The following is a 13,954-nucleotide window of genomic DNA, read 5'->3' on the forward strand; positions in this document are numbered from 1 at the left end:
GTATCTCAGCTCTGCAGCCCTGGGCAGTGGCCGAATGGTATCAGCGGGGAGTGGCGATGGGAGCTGTATCTCGCCAAAAGTCATCTCGACAGGCGGCGTCCAACACGGGTTGGAGCGCGGTCTCGCGAGGGCTCTCCGGTTTTTGGCCTATGGTCAGTTCAGGAAAAGCTCCTTCACATAAATTGTCTGGAAATGATAGCGGTCGAGTACGCGCTCGTGCGCTTCCTCCCGGTCATTCAGGGTCACCACGTCCTGGTCCGTTTGGACAACAGATCTGTGGTATCCTATCTAAACCGTCAGGGCGGTTGTCAGATCCAGGAACCTCTTCCATCTGACAAAACGCATACTGAGTTGGTCCCAGTGCCACCTGCGCTCGCTGAGGGCGGCGTTGCGTGCCAGGCCACCTGAACGGCGGCCCAGACAGACTGTGCAGAGACAACATTTCCCCAGGGAATGGTCCCTGCACGCTCAAACAGTCCAGAAGTTATGGAGCATATTCGGCAGAGCAGAGATAGACCTCTTTAGCGTCAGAAGAGAACTCTCACTGCCCAGTATTTTTCTCGAAAGCGAGGGCAGCTGGCCCAGGACTGGCCCAACCGCCCGCTTACGCCTTCCCTCCCATCTCGCTATTGCCACAGGTAATGCAGAGGATCAGGAAACGCGTCACTCGGTGCTCCTCATAGCCCGCGCTGGGAGAATCAGACATGGTTCCCGGAGCTTACGCAGCTGTCACTGACAGCCCGTGGCCCATTCCAGTGAGAGCAGATCTCCTCTCTCAAGCTCGCGGCACGATCTGGCATCCCCACCCAGAGTGCTGGGCGCTGCAGCGTGGGTGATCAACGACTACCCGTCGCTTTGCCAGAAGGAGTAATAAACACTATCATACACGCTAGAGCCCCTTCCACGAGAAGACTCTATGCGTCCAAATGGTCTGTGTTTTCAAAATGGTGCACCAACAGAGACCTGGACCCACGGACATGTGGGGTGTCGTCGCTGCTCGTGTTTTTACAAGAGCTGCTGGATAAGGGCAGATCCCCATCCACGCTCAAAGTGTACGTGGCGGCCATCGCGGCGTTCAGCTGAACCCCTGCACGGCCAGTCACTGGGAAAAAGCGAGCTGGTCATCCGCTTCCTCAGGGGAGCTAGAAGGATGAACCCCGCGCCCCCATCGGTTCCTATCTGGGATCTTTCCGTAGTTCTCGAAGCTATGAAAGCCCCCTTTCGAACCGCTTCAATCCGTGGATTTGAAATACCTTTCACTCAAAACCGTTTTCTGACTGCCCTGTCATCAGTTAAGCGTGTGGGAGACCTTCACGCGCTGTCTGTCAGCGCTGCGTGTCTTGAGTTTGGACCAAGTGACTCCAAGGTCATTTTAAAGCCTAGACACGGCTATGTCCCCAAGGTGATCGGTACTCCTTTCAGAGCACAAATCATTTCCCTATCGGCGCTGCCAGCATCCGATAGCGAACGCGACGCCAATCTCCTTTGCCCAGTCAGAGCACTGAGATTGTATACTGCGCGCTCCGCCTCTTTCAGGCGCTCTGAGCAGCTTTTCGTTTCGTTCGAGGGCGCACCAAAGGTTTCGCTGCCTCGAAACAGACACTGTCTAGATGGATAGTGGACGCTATTGCTGCCGTAGTGCGTGTCAAAGACCTACCATGCCCGTTAGGCATTAGGGCTCACTCCACTAGAGGCATGGCCTCCTCGTGGGCATGGTCCAGCGGGATTTCCATTCACGACATATGTGTGGCAGCGGCTGGGCTTCCCTCCACCTTTGTCAGATTTTACAATCTGGAAGTGCCCGCCCTGCAGGCAAAACTACTAGCGGTTTAATACGCTACAGCTCCCTGGTGAGCTGCACTGATGGGACACATTCCACACAGACCGGCACCGCCGCTCTGTCGCTTCCTTCCCACTATGTGCTTATGTATTACACAATCAATGACCCGCATTCTTGCCGGCCAAATATTATTTCCCCACTCATAAGGGCTCCCCGGGTCCCCCTTAATTCCCTGGGGCTCATACAGTGGATGCTTGAGCGCACGGCGTTGACAATGGGTTCCCGTGAGCGTAAGCTAGCTTACACAATACGAGAGAATCTCTCGTAAGAGAACGAATCGGTTACCTTACGTAACCTCGGTTCTCTCTAGAAGAGGGAACGAGTATTGCGTAGCCGGCCGTGCTTTCGCGCCACGGCGATTTTCAGCTTCATTCAATGAAAACCAGGGTTCCAGCCTACGAACTTACACTTATATGCACTCTAGCCACGCCCATTTTGGCGGGCTTTGATACAGTGACGGCGCGGGCACCTGTCATTGGACGCAAGTTCACTCAAGTTCGTCTATAGGCTGCAGCAGTTGCCGCAGAGCAACCTATGAGCTCGCTAGCTAGCCCGCTCAAGGTATGCAGTTGCTGCACTGCGTTGACAATGGATACAAAATGAAGGATAATTTTTTGGCTTCAATATCTCAGAAAAGATGAATCTTTCCCGTAGCGTAAGCTAGCTTATGCAATACTCGTTCCCTCTTCTAGAGAGAACCGAGGTTACGTAAGGTAACCGATTCGTTTCCTTATATCATAGCGAATGTTCAGTCAGTTTTAAACATGTGCAATAACATTCCATTACATCAAACTAAATAACTAAAAAATAGTTAAACTAAAATGTTGCAAAGCACCATTCTATATGTCAGAGTATATCATCGATACTGATATTCAACCATTAAGCTACAACACAATAGATGATATGGAGAAAGTGTTTCTTTCTCATCACAAATTTCCTCTATTTATTGCAGTTGTTTATCTTACCAAGGAATGAGTAAAACATAAGGCTGATATCATGTCTGTGTGAGATTTATGAATTGATAGTTAAAAGATTTTGGGGGAATTCATTAAGAATGAGCTGTGCCTGGTAAAAGCGCCAGTTAGTGGCACACGCTGTCTGTGTTTGTATTGCCCAATTCACTTAAGGAATTATGCATCGCAAACACACCCACAAAATCTGTGCTGAACGCAATTTGCACTCGCATTTCCGATCTTGCAGGCCAATCCTTAATGCTATATAGTGGAGGATGCAGCAGACCACCGCAATTGACACACTGTATACAGCATCACTTCACTACTGTGATCTAGACAACTGAATCATCTCTTAATCATACTGAAAGTGCGCTTGACAAAACGGCACATCTGGATATGCACTAATTTGATAATTATTTGATGAATTACTGATGATATGAATGATAGAATATGTCCACACCTCTTTAAAAAAATCATGTTACTGCCTGCTCTCAACTGTTGGTTTAAATTGCGATGTACATTTTGCCTGATGAAGACATTGTTGCTGGTCAGTGAACTGGATGAAGCTTTTTGAACTGAAATACCATGTACAAAAATGGCACAACTGTTTAGTTTGTCAGAAGGTTGCTGGTTCGATCCCTACAGCCACCACCATTGTGTCCTTGAGCAAGGCACTTAACTCCAGGTTGCTCCGGGGGGATTGTCCCTGTAATAAGTGCACTGGAAGTCGCTTTGGCAGACGCTTTTTGGATAAAAGCGTCTGCCAAATGCATAAATGTAAATGTAAATGTAGTAAATTTACCCCTTTTCGAGTATATGAATTGAGATTTTACTTATTACAACTGACCATTATAGGGTGAGAGCTGCTTTTTTAATTTTCTCTACATTTACATTTCATTATGCTCCCTTGAAATCCAGGAAGGGTTAAGACATTGAGAAGAACAAATACAACATCTAATTTATGAACATGGATGTAATGACAGATTCTGATGAGTTTTAAAAATGTACAGAATGGACTGCGAATGTATAGGATGAAGGAAACACTTAAAGAAAAATTACACTGCCTTTTGATGCGACCAAAAAATTATGAGGTGACATATAAGAGTGAGTAAACACATTTTGTTCACTGCAACTAATGTTATTTATTTCTGTAGATTCAGTATTCAATCTGAAGCTTAAAAAAGTTTAAGTTAAAAAATAAATTTAAGTTAAAGGAATAGTTCACCAAAAAAATTAAAGTTCTCTCATCATTTACTCACCCTCATGCATCCCAGATGTGTATGACTTTCTTCTGCAGAAATTTGTTTTGGACAATATCTCCGCTTTATAGGTAAATTTAATGCAAGTGAATCGTAGCCAGAACTTTGGTCCAAAAGCACATAAAGGCAGCATAAAATTATTCCATATGACTAGTGGTTAAATCCATATCTTCAGCTGTGATATGATATGTGTGCATGAGAATCAGATCACTAAGTCCTTTTTTTACTTTAAATCTCCGCCTTTGACCAGCCCTGACCAGTAGGTGGCGATATGCACCAAGAATGCAAATGACCAAAAAACAAAAGAAGAAGAATGTGGAAGTGAAAGTGATTTATAGATTTATAGTAAAAAATATTGTCACTCATACCTATCATATTGCTTTTGAAGATATGGATTTAACCCTGGAGTATGGATTTCCTTGCCTTCATATACTTTTTGGACCTTCAGATTTCTGGTCACCATTCACTTGCATTGTACAAACCTACAGAGCTGATATATTCTTCTCAAAATCTTGTTTAGCAGAAGAAAGAAAGTTTTACACATCTGGCATGGCATGAGGGTGAGTAAATGATGAGAGAATGACCTCAGCTGCAACAGCTGGCAGATCACAGACATGGAACAACAATAACCAGACTCACTATTGTTATTCTCTGCAATTTTAAAACAGCCAAAACAGAGCCATTGTCAACTGCCAAAAGACAGACAGCACATTACATGCACTACTGGAGACAAAAATGTACTGGATCACTGCTACACAACATTCAAGGATGCATATCACTCTGTCCCTAGATCAGCTTTGGGACTCTTTGATCACTGTCTGGTTCATCTTCTTCCAACCTACAGGCAGAAACTAAAATCAGCAAAACCTGTAGTAAAGACTGTAAAGAGCAGGCCAATAAAGATGAGCTGGAACTAAAGTCTGCTTTGACTGCACAGAATGGAATGTTTTTGAAGCTTCAGACACCAATCTGAACAAGCTCACAGATACTGTGACATCATATATCAGTTTCTGTGAGGATATGTACATTTCTACTAGGTCTTATTTAAAGTTCAACAATGACAAACCATGGTTTACAGCAAGACTCAGGCAGCTTTGTCAGGCCAAAGAGGATGCTTACAGAAGTGGGGATAAAATCTTGTACAATCAGGCCAGAAACAAAATGGCAAAATAGATTAGATACTCTGAGAAGCTGAAAAACATCACTGGACCATTTTTGGATCCCCTTCAATTTGCTAATCGAGCAAACATGGATGATAACGTCAACATGGGCATCATGTCCTGCAACATCTGGACAAACCAGGGACATATGCAAGGATCCTTTTTGTGGACTTCAGTTCGGCTTTCAACACCATCATCCCTGCTGTTCTCCGGACTAAATTAAACTAACTCTCTGTTCCCACATCTATCTGTCAATGGATCACCAGCTTTCTGACAGTTATTGAGACTGGGGAAATTCACTTCCAGCACCTGTACCACCCTACTACTCTTCGTCCTGTACACAAATGTCTTCACCGCCAAGGACCCCTCTGTCAAGCTCCTGAAGTTGGCAGATGACACTCCTGAGGCAGAGGACACTGTCATCGGCCTCATCCAGGATAACGATGAGTCTGCATACAGAAGGGAGGTTGAACAGCTGGCTGTCTGGTGCATTCAAAACAACCTGGAGCTGAACATGCTCCAAAGAGTGGAGATTATAGTGAACTTCAGGAGGAACACCCCCAAGTCAAATCATGTCGTCAAGTAATTTTTGTTTGTATAGCACTTTTCAGAACAATCATCATTTTAAAAGCAGTTTTGCAATGGGAGGAGACTGGCCGCCCACTGGTCACGTGGCCAGCACCAAATCCCTGCAGTCCTCTCAAACAGGTCAATAAAGGCTTCTGCGTCATCATCCGCCCCCATCTTCAAGAACGTGGGTGGGGACAGGGAGCTGCAGTTATCAGGGGCCATGGCCAAGGCTTTCTCCTGGCCGAGGAGGCTCCGGATTGAATGCCGGTCCTCTGCTTGAGCCTGCAAGATCTCGAAGAACTGCCGATCCTGGTCCTGGCAGAGCTCAAGCTGGGCTTGCTGATGGGAGGGCTCCATGGGACGTACATTAACTTTCCAGGGGGGGTCGGCACCAGTGTAACACTTTAAAGACAGAGATGGCACAGGAGATGGGATTCTTCATGAAGGTGAGACTTTTAATTAACAAAAGACGGCTCGATGGCCACACAATACAGTTAACTTCAGAATACACAAACGTGCACTTTCTGGCTCAGTCTCTCTCTCCGGCTACTGGTGGCATGGCTGTTTTTATAATACTCTCCCCATGCTCACTGAAATTAGACACAAGTGTTAGACATAATCTCACTCAGGTGCAAGCACCCTTAGCGCTTTTTCTCTCTCCGGACGGATGCTTGACCACGCTCCCGCTGCCACCTAATCCCAGGGATATTGACACTGCTCACTATTCTGAACATTACTGTAGCAGCAGTGGTGTCATTCAGGTTTCTGGGCTCTACCATCTCACATGACCTGAAATGGGAGGCCCAGCAGAGGTTGAACATTCTTCGATAGTTGAGAAAGTTCAACCTGTCACAGGTACTGCTGATACAGTTCTACTCAGCAGTTATTGAGTCTGTCCTCTGCACTTTATAACTCTTCTGGTTTGGTTCAGCTATGAAATTGGACATCAGAAGACTACAAAGGACAGTTAGGATTGTTGAGCGGATTACTGGTTGTCCCTGCCCTCCCTTTAAGAACTGTACACTTCCAGAGTAAGGAAAAGGGCTGGAAAAAAATACTCTGGACCCCACTCTCCCAGCCCACTACCTTTTTGAACTGTCGCCTTCTGACAGGCACTACAGATCACTGAGCACCAGAACCATCAGGCAGAAGAACAGTTTTTTCCTGCACTTCCCCATTGAGCAATAATTATGTGCAATATACAGCTTAGTCTATTTATATTTATCCAACATATCCTACCTCTTCTGCCATTACATTCCCTTGCACTATCTGTATATGACAGATTTGTATTTGTAAATACAAATTGTATGGAAGCTTCTGTCACCAAGACAAATTCCTTGTATGTGTAAGCATACTTGGCTATTAATCTCATTCTGATTCTTAATCTGAATGTAAATTTTTGACTGAAATATCCCTTTAAATTAAAGTATGAAGTAATGGTCTACATGCAATTTCAGTGGCTTCTTTTTTGTTAATGTTTTGTCATTTATTTCTGTCATTTTCTTTCTCTAAATATAATGTAATAAATAAAAGTAAGCTATTACAAATAGAAAAGACAAATATAACATATTGCAAAGCCTCACATATTGTTTGATTGCAATTAATTTTGTATCAGCTTGACTATTTGGGCTTAAGAGCAGCTTTCTACTCTTGAGTAGCATATCCCTAGATGGCAGTAGACCACAATCTGTCTTATCTCTTTTGTAAATGGAAGTAACACACCCTAATGGACTCTTTTCACATTTCGGATTTTGAACATTGAAGTAAACTACAGATGGATAAACTTCTTTAGAGGTGAATGGGAGACGATAGCAATTATTATTTTTGTTTTTGCATTTGCTCCATCTGCAAAAGTTAAAATCCACTATAATATTTCCACAACTTTCCAGAAGAAAAATAGTGATGGATGGATTATGGCACAAGAGAGAAAGATGCCTTTCTCTGCAACTGTATTTAAAAACACTTTAATAGCAATAGTGTATAACTTTTTATGTACATTAGGGTAATATAACAAAAAAGAATAGTGTTTATACATTTTGATTAAATTAATAAATAAAAGGTAAAAAGGTTTGCTATGATTACCTGCTAATTTAAGGAGGAAATGCATCATCACAGCCAGTGTGAAAAGGGTCCATTAAGTTAAATGTCATGTTGTGCAATACATAGTAACTAGTTAAGTAACTAGAGTCCTCGTATAGTAAGTGCTTTATTGATGACATGCATGAACACAGGAGAAACTTACGTACAGGAAGGTCACTTCACTTAACCAAATACATGAGCTTTGTGACAAGAATGTTATCTCTTTTAAGGTATCTTGATAATAAAGTGTTCTTGCCAGCTCAGACAAGATATTTGGGACTGGTTTAAAATATGAGTGAACAGCAAATACAAAGCAAAACACATTCCTAAACTAATTCAGAGACTAATTTTGAAACTATAACATCTATGGCAAGCAAAATCAGCACCGTTGATAACATTAGAAACAAGTGCATCAGATTCAGACAAGCACACATAAGCCAAAGATAATTATTTTACATGCTGAATATCAAATTGTAGGCACTTTGTTATCAACCAAATAAATTACACCAAATGGCACATATCAGTTTCCTGAAAACTGGCATAAAATGCATTTATGTCATCTTAGGATAACTTTCTGTAGAGTGAGCACAGCAATGGAGATATCAAACCATACATATTTCAAACTTTGTAACAGTTTCAAAGTTAAATCAAAATTATTTGATTTAATATGAAAAAAAAATATTTTCTCAATAAGATGTTTTAAAAAAATGACTGAAACACTGTTCCTTCATTTTTGGCAGTAGCTTTTCAAAGTGTCCTGAGTGAAAGTTGTGCTATTTAGTGGATTATTACTGCACCATTGTGCAACATAATGAAGACAATTTATTTTTTACTATTTGAATTTGTTTTTGTGTAACAGTGATTCTTTGGCAGTAAACATTTTGCTCCCCCAACTATTCTGTCCAACAGACAGATGATAAAACAGAATTCAGCTGATGATAAATAGCATTGTTTCACATTCCTCATACTTATCTGGCTTCTATAATAATTAACAGATGAAAAAAGAATCATATCCACTCAAAATCACACCATTATGAGGAAAACTAAAAAGAAAAATGATCTAGAAACAAGAATGTGCAATCAAGCTTCCTTTCAGAACAGTGCCATAATAAAAATAGTTAACACTTTTCCCATTTCAACTGGAAAGTCCAAGTAAAGTCTTAATCTTCGTACTGATAGAAACAGTGATGCTGCATGGTTTGAGCAGAGGGTTGCTTGAGAAAGGCACAGCGTGAGGCTTTTACGTCCTTAGCCATGTCATCATTCCTGCAGTTTAAAATGGAAGCTATTTGTGCTCCACTGGTTGATGTCACAGTTTAGCATGTTATGCTCTGTAAAGTTGACATTTCCCTCTCGGTCGATGAGGATTATAGTATTGGTCCTGTGATGGCCAGACACAAAGATATGACACTGGTTATAAGCTCCAACATTTATCCTAAAAACTAGAGGAAAGTTCAGCATGCATTGATCTTCTCCATTGAGAGAGAAGTAAGAGTAAGAATGGAATGATGGGACCCACACCTTGTGCCGTATCCTGGTGAGCGAACACACACTGCAGACAGGGCTCGCAGCATAGCCTTACTGTAGCCCACACCTTGACTCTCCTGTCCAGGGTCTGGGGTGTTTCTGGGAAGAGAGGTACTGTAAGTTTCTTTGGCATGGAAAGTTCATATTAAAATTGGTTTATGTACAATTATATTAATATTGTGATCTGATCTTCTGATTTATATAGCGCTTTTCTGACACTACACTCAAAGTGCTTTACACAGTGAACAGGGTACTCTCCTCAACCACCACAAGAGTGCAGAATACACCTGGATGATGCGACAGCAGCCGGTGCGCTCACCACACACCAGCTATTGGAGGTTATTGAGCCAATTATTGGATGGGGATTATTAGGAAGCCATGATTGATGAGGGCCAATGGGGGCAATTTGTCCAGGACACCGGGGTTACACCTCTACTCTTTTTGAGAAACATCTCATCTGAAGGACGAAACCTTTTTACATTATAGAGTTCCCTTCACTATACTAGGGCATTAGGACCCACCCAGACCACAGGTTGAGCACCCCCTGTTGGCCTTCCTAATATCCGTTCCAGCATCAATTTTAGTTTTCCCTAGGAGGTCTCCCATCCTCATACTGAACAGGCTCAACCCTGCTTAGCTTCAGTGGGCAAACGGTCATGAGCTGCAGGGTGATATGGCTTAAATAAAACCTGGCAGGGTATCGGAAGTCTGAGATCCCAAGATGAAAATGAATGGCCTCAGCCGACATCTTTGAAAATATCCCGTAGCCTGGAATGCTGGAAAATGTTTAATAATAAGAAAAAAGCAACATATCACATAAAAATACAAGCTGACTAAGGCTGCAAAGTGCTTAGAGAAAACAAAGATAAGAGCTTTCCTATTACACAAAGACTATTTACATACTTTATCACCATCTCTGATTTTAAACTAATCATCCTTCCTGATGTCTATGCAATTACATTAAATTTCAGTGGTGCAGAATGCCTAAGACTCATAGTAGTTAATCAGAATTCACTCTAAATGTTTCACTGGCATCAATGAATCTACATAATCTAAAAGGTCATTGCTGACATGAGTGGGCTGTAACATCTGTCTCTAATAATCTCAAGTGACAACATAACAGGGAAATGTGTAAAAAAAAATAGAAGTAATAATCATAATCAAATAGGTCAATATCGACATAAGTTGGCTGTAATATTTGTCTCTAATAGACTCAAGGGACAAAATAACAGGGAAATGTGCAAAAAATAAATAGATTGATACTGATAAACAATGATGCTTGCATTCTTCTGATGTTAGGTACATCCAATGTCTTATGTGACTTTGGTTGTAAGGTTGTTTTTAATACTTTAAATTCATTGCTTGATAGTCTACCTGCATTCACCTTATAAAATGTAAGAAAAAAGGAAAGGCTTCAAAAACAGCGCTGTAATAAAATCATGCGGCCTGTGCTTCAAAGATTTCATAAAGTAACTTTCTAATAATCCTTGCTTTGTGTCTCGAGTGCCTCTTGAGGATCAAAGAGGACGAATGCTTGGCTGATTGTTTAATACAGATAAAGGTAGATGGAAAAAGATAAAGAGACACACAGAGAAGGAGAACAGAACACACAATTCTGGGGGAAACCCCCCCCCCCCCTGAAAAAAGCAAGAGAATGAGTTTAATAACTTACAGCTCACAATTTTTGAGGATATGCATCAGTTCTTGAACTAAGCCATCAGAGGGCAGAATTCTGCTCACTACACTGGTGAACAGCAGCTTGCCGTGGTGCAGTTTTTTCCAAGGAGTTTCCAGAAGAGAGTTACTTAACCCATAAATTCCTGCTGAAACAAACACGATCATACATCACTTGCTATGAGCTCTGTCTGGATTAGACACACCCACAAATCTGGAACAAGTGAAACTTGGTGTTTCAGGTGTAATGTTACAAACAGATCAGTGTCTCGGACTGAACAAACCTGCTTTAAGATGAATGGGTTCTGAACTGCCTTTGTTTCCATAGTAACACAACGTGTCTTCATTGGCCCTGCATCCAACAACACAGTGAAAAAAACGAATTAGTTCTCACTGCTAAAACACAATTAAAAACAAATTACAGCTATTTTAGTCTATCTGACATAATACAGATAACGTTTCCATGCATATGTAATAAATGCATAATATAAATAGAAGTGTAGAATTTGAATAAGTTGGTGCCCAAAGCAAATCAACACATACGTTCTACTAATAAAACAAAGTAGCAGAAAATAAATACACACAAAAACATTCTCAGTTTCATCTGCCAAGTTTACCGACAGTTAAAACCGCATTTGCTTACACCACAGTTGGCATCCTTGTTAAAAAACAATACAAGAGAATAAACTAGATTAAATTAGGTTGATAAACAAGGCTTTGCTCTCTTGTTTTGGTCCTCTAATCATTAGGAGCTGATCAGCACTGAATTAGCTTAGAACACAGTAAGCATAAATCAGCATGGACAACATTATTATTTTTTTTCCATGGTTGGATCTCTCAATGCAAGGCCCGTCATTGCTAGTTTTTTGTATATCCTCCACAAACTTTCTGTTTACTGTAGAGGTTTGGGGGGTTGGGGAGGTGTTGCGTTATATGGATTAATAGATAATCTACAGTATATAACATACTAATTTATGTAATCTAATATTAAAAAGGTACACTCAGTAATTCGTTGTTTTTGTTGAGCTAGCAGTCATTTAGCAGTCATCTTTTATACTGACACCACGCAAAAGCAATAATATCCTGTTACTGATGCCATTGCAGAAATACACTTTTTGCAGTCAGCTCTATTTAATTTATTCTATGAGCAAAATTATCCAATAATACCTACCAAGATAAAATGAGTAGTGTTTAGCTGCTTATGAGATCTCATATGGTGGCCCCAATGAAGCAGTTCAGCTCAATGTAAAATAATTTTTTTATTAGGCTACTGATGCGACTGGATTATTCATTTCATAGGAGTGTACATTTAAAATGAAAATAAAAAAAAAGATATATAAATGATATTTTGATACTGATATTTTTAGACATCAACATTTGGCAGTTCATGCAATAAATAGAATAGATTTAGCTTAAAAACATAGCAATAAAAGCATTACTGTTGTATACTTGAGTTGTACAGTTGTTTTGATAGTTTAGTTGAAAAAAAGAATACATTGGTTTCATAACTTTTGACCACCAAGTTGTATAAAGCAGTTATGAGTAATAGCAAATTCAAATTACTAGTAATGCTCACATTAGATGTTAATATAAATTGTATATTATGTTATATTTAGAAAAAATTCACAAAAATAAAGATATATTCACATGTATCACACTGGTTTTGCTGTAGTTTATGCATATTTGATTTTTATCTTAAATTGTATTTCTAAATAATAAAGGCATATTAATAAATAACTTTTATATCTGTCAGTGAATAGGCATAAAATATCAATCTTCTTACATGTATGAACAGTTAAGAATCTATTTATGACTTACAAATATTTTTAGATGAAACTCATTGGGTTATGAATGATTTATAAGCTTGAATTCCACTGGGTCAAAATGTATCCGGGAATGCAAAAAATGTATGCAGATTTTGAAAGCAATAGGAGGGGTAATAGATAAAAATTATGTAATTGTAAATGACTTTTGTAGTACTCTGTTCTTCATCAGTCCATAATGCAAATTTAATCATATTTGTTCCCTACAGCTAACAATTAAAGAGAGTGAATCTTCTGTATGTATGAGCTCATTCACTCCATCATTAATTGATCTGATTAGACATACTTCTGTTTTCATACAAAAGGATCTAATGAATGGACACTCAATGAAGTTGATTATTTCAGCTGGAACTGTGGTGTGGAACTATGAATGTTTCAGAGGAGAGAAATTCTAGAGTTGTTGCTTTGCACTTTACATTTTATGGCTCAATGGGGCAGGAGAAAAAAAAGGAAAAGGAAAATGGTCAATTTACAGGTTTTTAAAAGGACTCTTAAAGGGACCTAAATAGTGCTGGTGGACAATTTGGCAGTGATGGCAAACCACAACAAAGAGAAACACAGACAGACAGACAGACAGACAGGCAGGCAGGCAGGCAGGAAGGGAGGGACTTCAGATCCCTCAGAACTCCAGAACATTAGAGCCTGTTCTATAAGTGCTAGAAATGTAATAAGCATGCAGAATAAATGTAGCAGATTGTGCTGACTTTCAGTAAAACCACATCTGTTTTTGGAATCTTCGAATGTTAATGGTATTTTGCTTAGCTACACTTTTTTAAGCATATTAAGTGCACAGAGAAAATACAATTACAAATTTTATTTTCTCTCTGTATTTAGTTTCATTCTTCTACAAACCGAAAACAATGGTAATAATATAGTAGATAAAGATATAGTAACTAACAGCTCTGATAGCAAACATCTGTTCACCTAACAAACTGTGTATATCACAGTTCAGCACCCACAGAGAATACGTTCTGTTATTGTTTACACATCAGGCACAACTGTATATCTTCTAGAGGAAGGCCCTTAGTGAATTTGCTTATTAGATTAATGGTTTAATAGAAATGAGTGT

The 13,954-nt window shown here is 40.4% G+C and overlaps 1 protein-coding gene across 2 annotated transcripts in view; it reads right to left on the bottom strand.

Annotated features, from left to right (window-relative positions):
- Positions 1-7,976: 7,976 nt before the first annotated feature.
- The window catches only part of tango2 (transport and golgi organization 2 homolog (Drosophila)), a 33,894-nt gene continuing 27,916 nt past the window's right edge, over positions 7,977-13,954 (bottom strand). The window contains exons 6-9 of one of the 2 annotated variants that reach the window (XM_052103821.1): positions 11,347-11,414; positions 11,061-11,208; positions 9,383-9,487; positions 7,977-9,242 (exon numbers count right to left, since the gene is read on the bottom strand). In XM_052103821.1, the coding sequence (XP_051959781.1) occupies positions 9,122-9,242; positions 9,383-9,487; positions 11,061-11,208; positions 11,347-11,414 (442 nt within the window). In that variant the 3' untranslated portion in view covers positions 7,977-9,121. Of the gene's footprint in view, positions 9,243-9,382; positions 9,488-11,060; positions 11,212-11,346; positions 11,415-13,954 lie in introns of both variants that reach the window. The other variant, XM_052103812.1, reaches the window with a different exon arrangement.

This window comes from Xyrauchen texanus, chromosome 3, assembly GCF_025860055.1.
Source record: "Xyrauchen texanus isolate HMW12.3.18 chromosome 3, RBS_HiC_50CHRs, whole genome shotgun sequence".
Lineage (NCBI taxonomy): Eukaryota > Metazoa > Chordata > Actinopteri > Cypriniformes > Catostomidae > Xyrauchen > Xyrauchen texanus.